The following is an 18,580-nucleotide window of genomic DNA, read 5'->3' as shown; positions in this document are numbered from 1 at the left end:
GTCACCAACTGTATTCAAAAGTCTGCAATGTACTTATAAAGCAAATAAAAAGAACATAACTGCCAAAGTCGTGTTTGGATCTACCAACAACCACTTTTCTCTGTGTACTTTTCCTTGGCCTTCATCACCATCTTATAAAACAAACACAAATTTCTCCTCTACATGGCTTAAACTTGCATCTGATTTCAGAAATATTTAAACAACATTTTTAAAAGTTTGCCTTTAAGAACCTGAAACTATGATATACTAAACTTCCTTAATTTCTCTCTGACATTTCTTTTCAATTTCTTCCTTTTTTTTATTTTTTTTTTAAGTTTTAGAAGAGGTTCTTTTCTTGCCATGGCAAATTGTTTCTTGAATGTGTGGGAGTACTAGAAGAGAGAAACCTTTTATTAAATTCTCATCTGATATTTCAGAAAGATCCAGTGAGCTCTCCAGAAAACATGGAGGAAAAGAAGTACCCGGGAGATGTCTCCATACCGAGTCCTAAACCCAAGCTCCATTCAAGAGACCTCAAAAAGGAACTCATCACGTGAGTCACAAAAAATGCTGCATTTTCCTTTGCCCTGGTAAAGACTGGCCATGCTGCTGTTTTGATTTCTGTTTTGAAGTAGACTTGCAGGAGCTGAGGAGGGAGACTTGCACAATTCACTGCCAGTAGTTAGTTCCACATCGTGGGTCTGCAGACATGAGGTTTTGAGCTGCCACAAGCCAGAGTGTGCCTGGGGGTCTAGATAGATTAAGGATTAAATTTATACTGGGTGCCATTCCTTCTTCCTCACATAGATAGGTAACAAGTGGGCAACAGCTCCTTCTACAAAACACACAGTTTCATCATAATTCATGCTACAGATTGGCTCTGCTAATACTTACATAATTAAATAAGCTTTAATTGAACAATTGCCATTATAGCTCCATTGCTTAGAGTTTGTGTAGAAGCAGTCAGGATTTCTCAGACAGAAAACATGCAGAGTCCATAAAAAGAAAAAATACATGACAGAATGGGGTTTTACAACCTGTATGAAGCATGTTTAAGTCCTTCATCTGCTTCCTTCCAAGCAGAATTATTCAGTCCTGCTGAAAATCCAGTGGTTGTAGAAATTCACGCCCAGGACTATACACTTATACTCTCTTTTCCCAATTTCTGAGATGCACTTGCTCTGTGATAAGTTCCAAAACTTGACTATCTAGAACTGCAGATAGATTCTATGAAATCTATCTGCATACAACAGCTTGTTTCTTTTAGAATTGTTCACTAAAATTGTCCCAAGCAGCTCAAAACACAAGTCACTTTTAAAAATCTCATCTAGGCTCTTCACAAAATCCCTTTGGGTTCATGTCAATATCATTTTGATATTAACACAGAGTTTTCAGTATAATAGTCAGCTGGGACTCAGCAGTCATTTATGGCACCTTTCTTTTTGTCCCAAACCAGAGGAGGTCTCTCTGAACAAGTGTGGTCCATATCACCTCGTGGTGATAGCCCATAACATATCACTGCAGGCTCACCCAGAAATAAACGAGTCATGTCCTGGCAACTTGTGTCCTGCTCTCCAGACTCGGTGGCACTGAAGCAGTTAGAGCTGCCTCTGCCTCTAGAATTCACATTTCCCTGGGGCAAGCTGCTGTGAAAAGCGATTCCTTCCCCTCATGTCATGCAGTCTGCACAGTGTCTACTCACCACATTATATCTGCAGTCGTAGTTCATGACCTAAATTGCTACAGGTCAGGTTGTTTTGCCTTTTCTCCTAAAACAAATGCATCACTGAGAGTTTATTTGCTGAAGACTAATGGCTTTTCTTTTGTAATATTTATTCCTTTGTGATACTGACCTGTTTTGAGACACCTGTAGTACACTTTTCTTCTCTCCTAAATAATAACACCAAAACATTTACTAGGGCAATGATGAGCTTACGGTGGTTGTACTCTATTATGTTCAAACAGTATCTAAAAACAGGTATATAAAATGTAATTGTGCCAAAAATTAAATAAGAAATAGTTTTAATTTATCTGAAGAATCCATAGGCAGTACAGGGATCAGACTATATTCCTATGATCCTGAGCTCAGATATTTTAGCGAACAATTCAGTACAGTTGGCTCCATCATGAGGAAGCTTTTAAAATGACATATGCACTTGCAGAGAAGAAATTTTGAAAGTGGTTGACGCAGCTGGAGCGAACTACTGTATGAATTCCACCATCTAGCATGTGCTTTCTATTTTTCCATGTTAATTCTCTTGGCCATAACAGCATCGCTCAGGTTGAAATGGGCTGTGAAAATGAGGCTGATGTCTTCCTAAGGCTTTTATACAGATTTGAAAAACTCCCTAGCATTCTGCCAGCTCAGAGAAAATAGCCAGGTGAGCATCTCAGGCACCCCTTTTTCATTAGCATGGAGCACTACCTAACAGTTTATGTGCAGCACCTGCTTGTCCTTTTTATCCATATTCCCAGTGAAAGAAAAATAATTCTTTGTAAGGCAGCTCTGCAGGGTTGGTGTTAGAATGCTTTAAAGTCCTGTACAAAGGTGTATTTAATTCACCTCCCTCCCCATGCATTTCTTGGTATCTTTGCCCTTTGGCAGAGGGAAAACTGTACCCCAGTTTGATAAATGACATCAGTGTTATAACTGAAGAAGGGCTAAGGAAAAAAAGAAGCTATAACATCTCCAGGTCATGCATACCTCCATCTCTTGGTTTAAATGTAGATACCTGTTCTGTTAAGTGTATGCCATTGTCTTGGTTCCAGCCAGGACAGGGTTAAATTTTGGAATAGTCAGGAGGTGGGGTGGCTGGGACCTGGGGCTTATTCTATAACCTCACCCAGGGAGAAGGTTTTCCTCCCAGTCAAGTAAGTTTGGTGAAGTCAGAGGCTGGGTAACCTGTTCTATGCAATCATTTGCCCATCTTGGGCACTTTCTTATGGATATTTTTGCTGTTACCACTCATTTTGTTATCTCATTGCTGTTTCCAGTAAATTGTTCTTATCTCAAGATGTGGCTTTCACCTTTTGTGCCTCCAATTCTACTCTCCAACCTGCTGAAGGGGAAGGAGGAAGGGGAGGCAAGCAAGCAGCCTATGGTTTGGAGAGTCTTGGTGGGAACACTAGTTTGGAGAGTACCATTCCCAAACCACAACAACCACCTTTGTATCACTTCTCAGTTCTGCTGAGAAACAGCTTGAGAAAGTTTTGTTCCCTCTTGGAACTTCAGATGTGTGATATTGATGTGCTTTCTGTTCTGCAAGCAGCACTAACATGTTTCCCACTTGTATCAGGAAATAAATATTGGATATGTTTCCAAAGAAGGTGCCTTATTTTAGTCAGAAGTGAAAGGAATTATTTTAAATATTACTGTTCTCTGGCCTCCAGTATGTTATACTGGAGGTCAAATCAGAAACTTCAACATTTATGAATTGCTGTGAAAATTTTGTGCCAAAAACAAATCAGCATTTTTAAGAACCCACTTTGCAAGAAAATACCTCTGCAAAGGTAATCTTACACAGATGATAAAATGAGGGTTTGAATTATTTGCATTGTGGGAATAGGAGAAATTCTTTCCCTCTGTGCTTCAAGTAATAATTAAAAAATAGAAGTGAAGTTTTTCTAGATTTCTGCAATGTCGTGACAGTGTGCAGTGGTGAACGTGATTGCCCTAAGGATCATTACATAATTCTCTGCAGAATATGGTGAGCTATGTGGTGTATTATATATACTCTAATTTCTCCTTCCTTCTTCTTTGCATAGCTGCCCAACCCCAGGATGTGATGGTAGCGGTCATGTAACAGGAAACTATGCCTCACACCGCAGGTAAGAAACAACAGGAAGCCTAAAACAGGAAACAGAGCTACTTCTAGCTCTTGTCAGCTTTGAACCTTTTTGTACTAACCATGGATAAGTATTCAAAAGCAATTTGCAGAAAGTAATCCACAGAGAAATGTGGAAGTGTGGCTGTTTTTCCTGGTTTTGTTATATTTGTGAAGGGCTGGATTTAATACAGTGAGGCAGTTAAGCAGCATATGTTTATTACTGTAGCTGCATTTCTCAGCTGAGACCTGCAGGTAATTCATTTAGTGAAATTTGCATTTCCTTGAGTGTACAAGCAGTCACTATACAGATGCTGTTGCATGTGATTATAAATGAGATTTCTGCATACCTATCTGTGAATGGCTTCAAAATTCATAATTTGCTATTATAACCTAACTATTTTCCTCAAAATAGCCTATTGTCAACTAAGGCATTGAAACAATAATTTCCTGCTTCTCCCATTGAAGCAGAATGTGTTTTCTGCCTTCTACCTACCACGTGGACCAGATCCTCTAGCTTTCCTTCCTAAAGGAAACATCAAGGATGATTTCTGTCTACCACTGTCCCCTCATGGCAAAGCTTTACAGGGGCTAGAAACCTTTGTCCCTACCTACATACATTTTTTAGTGGTTTAAGAACCACAGCCTTATGTTGGCTGGTCCTTCTTTGCCAAAAATAAATATTTGAGAGTATAATTTTAACTAATACAAATCACAGATTGTCTGGATGTTGCTGTTTTAGATAAAAATAAATGCTTTGGTTTAGTAAAATATTTCACATCAGGATTTCTTTTCAGTGTTTCTGGGTGCCCATTAGCTGACAAGACATTAAAATCCCTTATGGCTGCTAACTCTCAGGAGCTGAAGTAAGTATTGACAACAGCACAAATGTTATTGTTTTTTATCTTCTACAAACATGTTCCCTGTGTTATTGAAGTTGTAAATTTGACTTGCTCTGGGCAGTATCAAATCTTTGTCTAAAAAGTGCAGTGAATTGGTTTGAAAGCTTTTGAGTGAGATAAAGTTTACTTTTCTCCATTTGTCTTTCTTCATTCTTGCACCCCTTCATTTTCATTAACTAATCAGGACCTGGGAGGACAAAAGGTGTAAACACTAGTTGAAAAATGCAGTCTTCTCAGTATGTCTGAATCAGAGAGGAATAGAAAATATCTAATATGTAAGAATGATATGGCAACTGATCCAGATAGAATTAATTGGAATTATTTAGTCATAAATAAATCTGGTTAGAATAAATCTAAAAATGAGACCAGAATACCTGCAAATGCTTTTTTATTATTCACTACCCTATACTATGAGTTTAATGTCACTGAAGCAGACATCAAGTCATATGATTTTGTGCTGGCATAATTCTCACCATGAAATGTCACTTACAAAAGGACTGTGCAGGCTTTGCTATATAGACAGATGTATAGGGACATATGAATATTTCAAAAATCTGTAGTCAAGAGAGGCACTGGCAACCAGTCATCTAGTTATTGAATTGGCTTTGTCAATAAGGATGTGGGGAAAGGGGAAGGATAATTAGAGTTCTTTCATAGCTTTCCCTCTGCAACTTGTAAATTGGATCCCATAATAGATGGCTTGGAAAAACTCATGAATGCATGTAAAAAGGGGAGAACCCCGTGACTGTCCTTTCTGTCCTTTAGGTTCGTCCCTAGTCCAGATAGAAGAAAATAAAGTCTGATCATGTCACTGTTTTCCTTTCCTAATAGTATTAATAGCAGCAGTGACTACATTTAGGCTTGGCACAGTGTTTGGCTTCCCCAGATCAAATGTTAGTGGTCTTATTCCATAGCCTTACAACTTAAGTTATAACTGAAATGCTGAACTGATGGTAGCTCTGAAGATGAATGTCAGAAAGATGAAGATGAATGACAGGAGACGCAGCAAAATAGCAAAGAGAGACCATTTATATAGGCAGCTGTCCAAAACAGTTTGCAAAGCCAGTAGGTAAACTGGCACACTGGCATAATGCTTCATTTTTTGACATCTCTGATCCTCAGAGGTGTAAAATTTAGGTTTAGTTTGTTTCAAAAGAGCAGAATGGTTAGCAAGGAACTGACTTGCAAAAATGCTGACAAATTTGAAGTCATTTGCTGAGTCATATATATTTGTCCCTGCTTTTATTGGCTTTCTGCCATACAGAGACACTCACACAAATATTTTGAATAGTTGCTCCTCATGCATCACCCCCCCCCGCCCCATTCATGTGTGAATAAGTAAATTTGCATACCAATATGGTTATTTTTCCACTAAAGCTTCTAGAGTTTTGGTCATGCCATAAGGAAAGAGGAGCAACAGCATATGACTTAAATGACAAACTGCACACTGTACGCCATGTATAATAAGTGAGTTGTGAAAGACAAAGTCAAAGTTCATGGACATTTCACAGACAGAAATATGTTGCATAACGCAGTTAGCATTTAATTTCAATTAACTAGAAAAAGAGCAAAAATCAAAATCTGTTCACAGACAATTCGCAAAAGGAAAAAAGGCTAAATAAAATTATTTTTCACAAATGCACCACCTTAATTTAGGTTAAGGCAAACGTAATTCAGGTGATATTTTGAAAAAAACTCTGTTTCTGTCTAAATTAAATCTTATTCCAAAATGCTGCAATCATGCTTGTGCTGGTATAGTGATATCAATAGTTAATTTTAGCATTGCTATGTGAGCAGAGGGCATAAATGCTCATAGAATCAGGCCAGGAAAGTACCCTCATGTAGTTAGGCATGAATATGAAAAAGCTGTGTATTTTTTCCAAATGTTATTCATGTTTAATTTGCCAGAATCAAGATAAGATTTTGGCTTTAATTATGAAACTCTATGCCAGCAAAGATACAAGGCTTCCATGTGATCCACAGTTTGGAAATAAGGAAGATCTGCTCAGAAAGTGGGCCGTGATTCAGATTCAAGAAAATTCCTGTATGAGGATTCTTGCTGCTCAGAACAATCTGAGGTAGTCAATTTAAAACATAGTAAGTCTGATGATGACTCAGATTTTAAAGCTAAAAGCGATAATTGTGGCTGATATCCCATTTAATTAAAGAGCTTGCTTATCCAGCCTTAAATAATTTTAAATGTGTATTTTAGAGAGGTATTTAGTTACAATTCAGCAACTTTTAGGAATAGGTGGTCAGTCTTATCCTTAGACTGGTTTTTGCAGTGGTTAATATCAATTTTTAGGAGAGATTTGAGCAGTTTTTCTACATGGGTTCTACATAAAACATTGATACTGATTTATATTCCATAAACAGTACAAATATGTCAGAAAATTCTTTTCTTCTTTACGGGTTTGCCTTAACTACGGTTCATATCCAACACCTCTGGTGAGCTTTTAAGGGAGAAAATGTACCAGAAGTGCTCCTAAACCTGCAGCTCAGTGTTTGAATTTTACATGCAGTTGTAGTTCATCTTCCTAAAGATAAAACAATCCTCTTGGAGAAAGGGACAAAATAGGAGGTACTCAATGCCCATTCGCAAGAATTTATATGTGAAATCACTGAGAGATTTATTTTTGAATAACAAATTTGGAAGAATTGGAAAAGAACTTCTAACCTACACCCACCTGAGGGTTGACATCTCTTAATCTGATGTCCTGAGACCTTCAATGTAAATCTTCAATGTAAATCTTATTTTCTTGGCTCTGCACAGGAATCCATTACAGAGGATGACTCCCTAAGCTAGGGGCCAGTCCAAACACCACTTAAAAGCTGACAAAATTCCACACCATTACTGATTGCAAGACAGTAGATTTTTAGTGCCTTTTGTCTTCAGGAATTTCACAATCCATACAAAGATTTAGAATTATAATATTTAGAAAATCCAACCCAGTGGTCAGGATTAAGAGTCTTGTTAATGAAGCTTTTTATTAATTTGCCAGCAGCCCACCTGAAATATCCTTTTACAGTTTCATTAGTACTGATAATATCTCAACCTCAAATCTTCAGTGATTTCCAGAAGATCTTGGACCCCAATCTGTTTGGAAATCTGTCTGCTGCCAGAGGTGGTAAATACAGATGGGGTGATATGAAATTTAGTTCAGTGTCCTTTTTAAATATATTCACAACTCCCAGACTTTCAGATCTGAATGTCTCACACAAAAAGCTTTTCTTGAATTAAAGTCCACCTCCAGTCTATGCAGGGAGCTCTTCCATCTGTGATCATCTGATAAAACAAGTAGCCAAAATTAATTTCCTTAGTTTTTGGCAGGTGTTCTGGATTTTCTTGTGAGCCTTCACAATCTCCAGACATCTGCCCTTGCCTGCTCCACATGACATTGTGCCCAGTCCTTGTCCCATACTTAAACAGGTCAACATTTAGTTCTACACAGTCAAGCATATTCTGGCACTCTGCAAACCCCCACCTTTACCTTTGCTGTCAGTGTGAGGCAAGTCATTCTGCCAAAAATATTTTGTTCACGAAGTGTCATCATGAAATGTTTTGACATTATCTTTAAAAAAAAGTCACCCCTTTCTTCATATGAAATTATTTGCTGAATTCTACTGGAATCAATGCATAAATTTGTTCATGTCCAAAAGAAGTCAGGTTTTTTGACAAATTAATTGTTCACAGAAAACTAGTTTTAAATATTCAGTGAAGAGATGCACCTGCACACTCAGATGTGCTATTACAATTATATTTGTAGGTGGTTTCCATGGCAGCCTACCAATGCCTAGATGAAATCACAAATCTCTTTAACTCAGGAAAGATTCAGTAAAGACTGAGACTCTTAAGAGCACAGTGAACCCTGCAAGTTTCCTTAATGGTTTAGTACAACACTGTTTGGCACAATTCCTTATGTAATTCTGACTCTCTGCAAAAAGCATAGCATTTCAAAGTCCCTTTGGGTTGCTTCCTGTAAGAACTTTGCGTTGTATAATACAGAAACATAGAAAAGGCTGGCATAAATTCTAAGGCAAATGTATTTTGGTGCTGCTTTGTTTGCTGAGGTGTGTTTATATTCTCTGAAAAAACCTCAAACCAAACCACCCCACAAATATACAACAGGCTTAAATTAAATAAAAATAAAAATTAAAGAAAAAATAAAATCTTTGGACTTCTGAGATGGGAGGTGTTAACAGAGAGATCCTGCTCCAAACCCCGCAGAAGTCAGTGGAAAGACCTACTGACCCTAGCTGGCTTTTGGGGCACAGCAAGCAAGGAGCCCACCCTGCCAGACCACTGGTAAAAGCACAGTAACAGGAAGGTTTGTTTTTTTTTTTTATTGTGTGGATGTTTCAGTATTAAACATTCATACTTGAAAAGGCTTGTTTGTTGTGCATACACAGAGAAACCCCTTAACTATGAGAAATAACCATAATCCAATTGCTCGGCTGAACACCCAGCTGAATCTCAAGCTAGAGAGAGATGGTCCTGTAGTATGCTTACAGTGCTAGAATACACAAATTATTAAATTCAAATTCTGGCTATCATCTACTGGTGCCCAAAAGTAAAACTGTTCCTCTGCTTTCATTTTCCCTTCTGTAAATACTGGCAAAGTGCTTATTTATATCTCTACCTGAAAACATCATACCAATAACAAACAAACACGTAATAGCAAATTTACAGATAGATCTATATCGAGCTGGTTTTTATTCTTCTCTTTGTAATGTTGATTCTGTACAAGGAAAAATGTTTGATGCAAACATTGATATAAACTAACTAAATCTGTGCATCATATACAATATATTTCACATTCCTTATTAAAACTCTGCTATTAAAAAAAAAAAATCCTCCCCAAAAAAGGGAGCCTGCTTATTTAAGAAAAAAACCAAACAAACAGCAAGAGGTAGGTTTAATTATTCAACAAAAGCTCTGCTGTTCTTCCTTCCACTCTAGACAAAATATAGATTTTGTCTATATTTTTATTATTATTATTTACTCTGTATCTTTGTGACTGTAAGCTTTCTGTATTATTCCATAGGTGCCCAACACCTGGCTGTGACGGCTCTGGCCATGTGACAGGGAACTATGCATCCCACAGAAGGTAACAACCATCCCTTCACATGGGGCTGCAGTGCTCAGGGCTCTCGCTTGGCAGCAGCAGAAAGAGGTGGCTCTTATTCTGTGTGCTTCTTTCAGCTTGTCTGGTTGTCCTCGTGCCAGGAAAGGAGGTATCAAAGTCACTCCTACAAAGGAAGAAAAAGAAGACCCTGAACTTAAGTGAGTACAGGAGCAGGGGTCCACCACCAGTGGAGGGAGAGAAATGTAAGAGCTCAGGACTTGAGGATTCATAGGGAGATGCCCCAGTTAACCTCAACCATGTGAGAATAGTGCCCAGAGCTGGAACCAAACCAAGAGTTTCTGCTTCCAGTGGAGTTGGTGGAGTCCATCACCTAGGAGACTGAACAGTGAGGAAGGATCGCTGTATCTGCTTGCATTGCTCCAATTATTTTAAAGAGTGCTATGCAAGTGCCAATTGGTTGAAAAAATTGGCAAAATGAAGGAAAATTATTACTGACTGAGGTGAAACATGTCAGCTAATTAAATCAGAGTGACACCTTCAAAATATGTTCCAGAGAACTTACATATCTGTAAGTCTCATGTCTTTACCTATGAATGAAAATTTCACTTAAAGTGAAAACTGGAAACTCAGTAGAGATTCACAACATTCCTGGATTGAATTCACATTCTATTAAAATTTGCAAATGATACTGCCATAATATAAAAGTGAAGACTGAGTTGTATGGAATGTTGTCTTAATACTTGCTAATGATATATGCAAAACTGCAAAACATTGACAGAGGGGCACAAAAAAACCCCTATCCTTTCTTTGCAAGTATTTGCATGGGTTTCCATGCAAGTTTTACATTTCCTGCAATTACAGGAATCCACCTTCTGCTAAGATAGAAAGGAGACAATGCTGACTTTCCATACACTTGAAGGAGGGTGATTTATTGCCTGTGATAGAATTTCAATTTTCTTTTCAGGTAAAATTCTATCTAAATGAATGTCTTATTTTCTTAAGTCTCTACAGCTGTATTTTAAATCTCCTTATTTTAAGATAGCTGAAGCCCCATAACCCAGCTTGACAAGAACTGGATGCTCTGGTACAATGTGCCACCAGGGACCCAGTCTTACTCCATTAAAGCAAAGTAGCAAAGGCAGCCAGAATTATTTTCTTGGCATTTTTTGAGACTGTCTTTGCCTGCTCTCTCCAGTGAAAATGAGGGTTCTTTTGCTGTGTTTCTGTAGATGTCCAGTGATAGGCTGTGATGGCCAAGGTCACATATCAGGTAAATACACTTCTCATCGCACTGCTTCTGGTTGTCCTTTGGCTGCCAAGAGACAGAAGGAGAGTCCTGTCAATGGGTCTTCACTATCCTGGAAACTGAACAAACAAGAGCTGCCACACTGTCCTTTGCCAGGCTGCAACGGGCTGGGTCATGTTAATAATGTTTTTGTCACCCACAGAAGGTATAACTTTGTGTTTTCTCTTTTCATTTTTCCTTAACATTCCACTTTGAATTGGCAACATGTGAGTTTAGAGTCAGAATAAATTGTGCTGAAGTCTTTTGAGTAATAACTTTGCAGCTGAAGTAATACAAAACAGAATTACTTTGAGATACTTAAACTTCTATGTCTTTTTCTATGTTCCCATTGAAGCATGGCTTTCCAATGTGTTCAGATTAAGCACAGTGCCTATGCATTTTAAAATTAAGTAGAGTTTTTTCCTAGGGAAATATAGAGTTTTATCTGCCTATCTTCAAAAGAAAAGAGAAATAGCACTGAAATGTCACCAGAAAAGCTTTGGCCAAGAGTCATTTATTTCATCTTTTTACCAGTGGAAAACTTATAAACTTTGTATTTAAAGAGCTAAAGTTACACAAAGGAAAAATCAATAAGCACACCGCACTCATATGGATTAAAGAAGCTTGAAGTTATACCAATCTTACAAAGAAAATTATCCTTACAGAGAAGGAGTCACACATATAACTAACAACACTAAACACCATCTATCACAGTGAAAAATAATAATCTGACCATATTGAATCAAAAATAATCAGAGAGTCTGATTGGCAAGTTTGGTTTTCTGTCTTTAATGGTAACTAAGTCTACATTCTCTATCTCCTTTGCTTTCTTCCTAACACTTTGAGTCAACTTCTCCAAAACAAGAAATGCCCAAGGCCATTTGAATAAATTCAGAGTCCAGTATTATCCTAATTTATTTCCTACATTCCATCTAAAAGTCTTTTCATTAGGACACTACAGTAAATTGTGGCTAATGAAACAAGGAGCAAAAACCTGTATGTTAGCTAGTAGCAATTCATAGTACAGATGATTCCTGTCCTCCATAAGATGGGTCATTCTAAAGATCATGCTAGTTAAAATGACATAGCAAATATAACTTTGTTCCACAGCCTTTCTTAAGACATTTGAAACCTAACAAGTAACTCATGGCTTTCAAACAGTCTCCCAGTTGGCTACCTGCTCTGGCCAGAGATATTTAGCAGAAATTTAGAACTGAAGAGCTACCATCTTTCCCTGTATAGCTTTTAGCCAAGCTAATGAAAGCTTAGGTTTTGCTGCTTTGTTGTTTTGTTGTTTTTATTTTTCTGTGTGGAAATGCCACGTCTGATAGGATTCTTTTTTTTAATTTTATTTATTTTTACACACACACACACACACACACACACAGACATCATTTTCCTATGGAACAAATTTTTCCCTCACTCCTTACTCAGCTACACCTAAAAACAAATCCTTCTGCCAGTTCTTTAGCATATGGGTATTTCTTCTTTGTTATTTATAAAGATAGTATTAAGACAGTGCAATTCCTCTTAGCCCTTTAGTGGGCTATAAAAATTGCCTCAGATAATTACCAGCTGATGAAATTGTAAGCTTTGAAACAGCAAAATGTAATTTAATGTGAACAATGGTTAAAAAGCAAACTGACTATATAATAGACCCGTTCAAAAAAGCTATTATAGCCTATAGAGTATATCCAGAGTTATTATTGTATTGATCATTATTATATATCAACAAAGTGATACAATAATTGTGCACCATGAACATCATCCCATTAACTAATTTTTTTTTAGGATTGTAAACTTGCCATTTTAAAGGACCATACTCTCCTCCCTTTTGGAGCAAAAACCCCAATTTATAAGTGTTCAGACTTTAGGAATTCTGTAAATGCATCTTCATATAGCTTAACAGTAGCTGCTACTGCAATTCTGATTATTTTGAAATATGCTTAAGAGTTGTTTACTCATAGATTGAGATTTCTGTGCCAATTTTCAAGCTGGAATATACAGCTAAATGACTCTTTATGAGTTATGTCATTCCCTGAAGCCATGCTATAATGGAGATTCTGATGTGACCTTAGGTACAGAGGTCTGTCCAAGTGCATGATAATATTGCCTGAAAGGATTGTTGCCATTTTCAAGTGGGTGCTAATGTTTTTTTTCTCCTATCCGTTTCAGCCTGTCTGGTTGTCCTCTGAATGCACAAACCATAAAAAAGGGCAAAATTTCGGAAGAATTAATGACTATCAAGCTTAAAGCAAGTGGCGGTAAGGAGATCTGTAAAAAATGATGACATTTATTTAGATAGAAGGGCCCTGACTCCCATTTATACTTGTGCCCCTTTATGCCATTCTGGCATTAATTCTCTCTACTTTCAGATGTCTCTAGCAATAAAAAATCTTGACTAACAAAAATATTTGCATGAGAGATTATAAAATTATTCTCATTTACATTTTGATAACTCAAAATTGAGGATATGCTCTTGTCACAGAGCATAATTTTTTTATTCGTGTATGCTTTCAATATTGTTTTTATTCATAAACGATTAGTTACAGATCAGGAGGACTTAGCTATCTGATGAATAAGGTAAGAAGGGAGAAATATTGTGGGCAGAAATTGACTCATTTCTCTAACTTCACTTCTACATGGCTTAGTATCTATGCAGTGCTTGTGCAATTTAGCTAACCTAAGTGCAAAGCAATAATTACCAAAGAGTTGCAGGGGGAAATGTGTAGGAGTCTCCCTTCTTATACAGTGTGCTTTAGCAAGTTGGGCATTGAGCCAGGATTCAGGAAATTCAGTCTTTAGCCTCCAACTGCTGAGGAAAAGGGTTGCATTACTGCTTACAGATTTCCCAGGCTGGTTCCCCAGTAGACTCAGTTCTAGGCTTTAAAGCAGTAACAACAGTGGCACAAATCTCCAGACAGAGGTGGGCTCAGAGTGATACTAAGCAGAAACAGGCACATGTATTGCCGGCAGCTGCTACTGCTCAGTATTTTTCAGGACAAGGCTTTTATTAAAGAACTGAAGATTTTTTTCTTTGCTATGTAACTTGTTGGGATAAAAAAGACTGGCTTCCTTTCTTTTTTTTTTTTTTTTTCCCTGTAATACTTGTTAGTTTTCAGAAACTTTCACCCTTTCCTGTTTAAATATCACTGTTTACCAGATATAACTAAGGCTGTGCTTATTGAGGTTATTCTGCACAGTCCCCACAGAGATTCTTGCAAGATCAGAAACAGGTACAGATGAATGAAAAACTATAATACAGGTGTGTTTCCTGAAAAAGAAAGGTTGCTGTTGTATTCCTTTTAAAACAAAAACCAACCAACCAACCAGCCAGCCAAACAAAAAACCACACTCAAGCACCATAAATATTTCCCCATGTTTTATGATAAACTTTCCTCTTTCTGGGCAATGTTTCCTTTCTGTATCCTCCAGCTTGTATTTGCATGATGCAATGAAAAAAAAAGAAATTGTGAAAAAATGAGGACTAAGATAGCCCCATCTATGTTTCAGCTCATATAGATGTTTAACAGGTAGGAAAGAATTTTGACAATAAAATCAAACTAAAAGACAATTTAAGGATCAATAATTTGTTGAAAAGCTTATTTTCCTATTGGTTAAGTAACAGGTAATGCAGCTTGTTACTCATATATCCATTTACATATGGATACTTTAAATCTGATATTGTTATTTTCAACTATTTACAGGTATTGAGAGTGATGAAGAAATAAGACACTTGGATGAGGAAATAAAAGAACTAAATGAATCCAATCTTAAAATTGAAGCTGACATGATGAAACTTCAGACTCAGGTATGCCATAAATGTAAAACCTTTCCTTATGCTATGTTTAAACATGTATAAATAAATAAAGTAAATGCTCTGTAAATGTTATGTTTAAAAATAGCTAGTCTTCTCTGCATTTGTTTTATCAAGCTTTTGTTTTTTTTGTTTTTTGTAATTAAGCAGCAAGTATTGTCTTAAAGATCTGGTGAATGACAAATTCAGGTCAGTTTGTAGCTAATCTTAGCAAGCAGAAATAAAACATACTTACAAAAAAAAACCATTCATTTTCCTTTGTTGACCAAACATTTGCTCACCAAACCATGGATGTCCTATGACTTGAGTTTTCAGGGATGATAATTCTTCTTACAAACCCATTCCAAGTTTTAATGACAGTTGAATTTAATGAGTTTAATGAGTTTAATGTGTACCTAAGAAAATTTTCCTAGTTTAGTTCACCCAGTGTCAACTATTCAAATAGTTTGAATTTTTCCTCCAGGCAACAGCTGGTAAAGAATTTTGTTAATTTGTGTAGCAGAGGATTTTGATGGGAGTTACGGAAAAGAGTCATTCTCTTTCATTATTTTGTATACTGGAGAGATAAAGTTGGCTTTAATATGCTAGTAGTGGTTCTATATGGAGTGAGCTGTATACCTTCATCCCTTCAGACTCCCATATGCACCTGGAAGTTAACCTGGGCAGATTGGGTAAAAGCATGAGCAAAAGCCTCAGAATTTTCTGGATAAGAGTGAAATAAAATGAAATCTGTGAACTGAATATAACTCTAGACTGCTCTAAACCATTGTGCAACCACACCCCGCTGTATTTGCACCACGTTGGAATGAGCAGCGTTGACTCATGCTGTTTGTGCAATAACCACTGCCTGTATGGTCTAAACAAGGTACAAGCCTTGCTTCTACCACCTGTGCTGGATCTAAACAATCTGGCCTCACACCACGGCAGCTGTGGGGATATCCAGCCCAAACTGCCCTGCAGGAGGGCTGTGCTCACTGTCTCAGGACACTTGGTTCTCTCTGATCACTGTGATATGTGCATGGAGATTGCCCGGTTTATGCAGTCAGATTTCTTCTCCCCAGACTTTCTCCCTGGTGAGGGCAGTTTGACCAGCAAAGCCTGAAGTGAACTACAGAAGAAGCCATAAATCTCCTACCTCCTTTTACTCTACCCCAGCCAGGTGTTAGTTTGCTACAAACACCCTCCAGAGGAGGGGTTGTAGTGCAGGACAGGTGCACAAAAAGGGGTTTCTCACAACGGGGAGTTTTGCCATGTGTCTGTGTGTGAGCTAAGAAGTAAAGTGGCCCCAAGCAGGAGGCAATTAAGTAGTGCAAAGACATGCATACTAATTCGGATAAAGTGGGCATGACAATTGTGGATATAGCTGAACCAGTCAGTGCCTTGTCATTGCTCTGACGGGGTGCAGGGATGGCAGCCCGTGGTCCTGCCCTGCTGAGCTGTCTGCTCCCAGGACAAGGAGCGGGGCAGAAGGGAGAACCAGACCCTTCCATTGCTGGTTTTTTCAGCACTGCTTTTGAAATCTAAGCTTTCAGATCTGAGTACATCCCAGAGTTCTCACTTTAAAAAGACACCATTTTTTCTACCTTGGCTGCTTTTTCTTGCTCTTTTCAAACCCCTCCTTTCCATTCTGTTGGTCTGAGATCATCTTTGTGATACATGCTCAGCCTCTCAGTTTCCTTTCCACTCTATTTTTTTCTTATTGTTCCCAGCACCAGGCCTGTTGCTAATCCCAGCCAGCCCAGAGCTCACCCAGGAGCAGGGCGGGGAAGTAGCACAACAGCTAATACCCGTGCCCTTGCTATTGTGGTCGAGCAGCAGGGATGCTGTAAGAGCAGGACAGCAATGTAAACATCAACCTCCGTTCTCCTTCCCTCCACCAGCCCCGAGGCCACACTCTCCATCCCAGCTCCACACTGACCTTCCTCTCCAAGCTCAATTCCCTCCTCCCACTCTGGGACACTCTCTAGTGCCTCGCTGCCGCAAGGTTTCCCCACAAACTAGCAGCAAAATCCGTTGTTTCAGAGCAAATACAACCTCTTCTTTGCTTTGAATGCTCTGTGGAGAAGTTATGTGTCTCCTAGAAAAAGTATAGCTGAGTTTCAGATCCACCATGGCCTCTCTTGTAATCACCCAGCTGACTCTTTGCGTTCAAACTGCTGTAACAATGCTGCCAAGGGTTTGTCTGTCTGTGTTTGTGCCTGCCTGTCTCTTTTAGATCACATCTATGGAGAGCAATTTGAAAACAATAGAAGAAGAGAACAAACTCATAGAGCAGAACAACGAGAGCCTGTTGAAGGAGTTAGCTGGCTTAAGCCAAGCCCTTATCTCCAGCCTCGCTGACATTCAGCTTCCGCAGATGGTAAGACCACAGCCAGCAGGGTAACAGCTAAGTCTTCTTTTGAGACTGTCTTGCCAGCACTTGAAGCAGATGAGCAAGCTCAGGGACCGGCAGGAGCACTGGAGCTGCATTAGCAGAGAGCACTTGTAGGATGATTTGCTTTGCAGAGATGCAGGATCATGAAGTCTGTGTGGGAGTAGGTGCAGTTCCTTTCAGGAATGAGCCAGCCCTGTTATTTCCATCCTCTACCACATCATGCAAGGCAGACTTTTCACTCAAACCTCCCTGTCTGAACACCACCCTGCACAGAGTGAAAACTTCCCTCTGATGAGAATTATGAGCTTATTTACTCAGGTCCCAGATCAAACTTATAACCTGTTTCATATACATAATTTTTCTGGAGACAACCAAGGTCTACTCAAAAATTTCACATCTTACTCTCAAACACAGGCCAAATCCATAGAAGTACTTGTGTTTCCAGTCCCCTTTCCAAATACCAAGAGTGCCACTGGAAGATTAAGAAAGGACACTTAAGGGGAATGTCAGTCACAACACCAGAGACAAATTGGCCACCACAAAAAGAAAAAAAAGCTTACACTAACCATAATATTTCTGACTCCTTTTCTTGCTTGGAGAGGGTGTGGATTCCCCAGGACATGTAACTCCTGTAATTTCCACAACCCTTCCCTTAATTTGGATGCTTGCCCCGTTTATGGCTTCTCCTCAGTTGCCATATCGCTCCTTTGACATGATTTGGGGTTGGGTTTTTGGGTTTTTTCGGCCTTAATTTTACCTCCTACAATTATAATCTGTTTTGTCTCCATTTAGGGGCCAATCAGTGAGCAGAATTTCGAAGCATATGTAAATACACTCACAGACATGTACAGCAATCTGGAACGGGACTATTCCCCCGAATGCAAAGCTCTGCTGGAAAGTATCAAACAGGCAGTGAAGGGCATCCATGTGTAGGATGTGAAAGCTGCTGGGCAACAGAAATTACTTAACAGCAGTAAACTCCAGATGGATCTGTTAGGAGTTCATGTACTGCTAAGGGGTGTAGGTTGCCATGCTGCATTTACAATTGCAACATTGCACTAATTTTTTCCCAGCTGACATAAAAAAAAAAAAAAGAATAAAACCACAACAGACTATTTGTATTAACAGCAATGCACTCTGTTAGTATATTGTATTTATTTCAGTACAATTTCTTTTTTTTTCTTCTTTTGCACTCAGTTTTTGTAAAGTGAATGTAAAAAGTGTGTGCGACTATTTTTTATATTTTTTATTTATTTCTAATCAAAGAGTTGGTTTTTTTATCTTTTAACAGCATTTTTGCGGCCTGCCATAT

At 38.4% G+C, this 18,580-nt stretch overlaps 1 protein-coding gene across 1 annotated transcript in view; it reads left to right on the top strand.

Annotated features, from left to right (window-relative positions):
• Nucleotides 1-18,347, top strand: part of ST18 (ST18 C2H2C-type zinc finger transcription factor) — a 166,224-nt gene extending 147,877 nt beyond the window's left edge. Inside the window, exons 14-23 of the mRNA XM_015617267.3 lie at nt 417-532; nt 3,745-3,807; nt 4,601-4,669; nt 9,751-9,813; nt 9,909-9,989; nt 11,022-11,243; nt 13,253-13,341; nt 14,785-14,888; nt 17,110-17,253; nt 18,061-18,347. Coding sequence (XP_015472753.1) covers nt 417-532; nt 3,745-3,807; nt 4,601-4,669; nt 9,751-9,813; nt 9,909-9,989; nt 11,022-11,243; nt 13,253-13,341; nt 14,785-14,888; nt 17,110-17,253; nt 18,061-18,201 — 1,092 coding nt within the window. The 3' untranslated portion in view covers nt 18,202-18,347. The remainder of the gene's footprint in view (nt 1-416; nt 533-3,744; nt 3,808-4,600; nt 4,670-9,750; nt 9,814-9,908; nt 9,990-11,021; nt 11,244-13,252; nt 13,342-14,784; nt 14,889-17,109; nt 17,254-18,060) is intronic.
• The last annotated feature ends 233 nt before the right edge of the window (nt 18,348-18,580 follow it).

Source organism: Parus major, chromosome 2, assembly GCF_001522545.3.
Source record: "Parus major isolate Abel chromosome 2, Parus_major1.1, whole genome shotgun sequence".
In the NCBI taxonomy this organism is placed as follows: domain Eukaryota; kingdom Metazoa; phylum Chordata; class Aves; order Passeriformes; family Paridae; genus Parus; species Parus major.
This window is presented reverse-complemented; position numbering and strand designations above follow the sequence as displayed.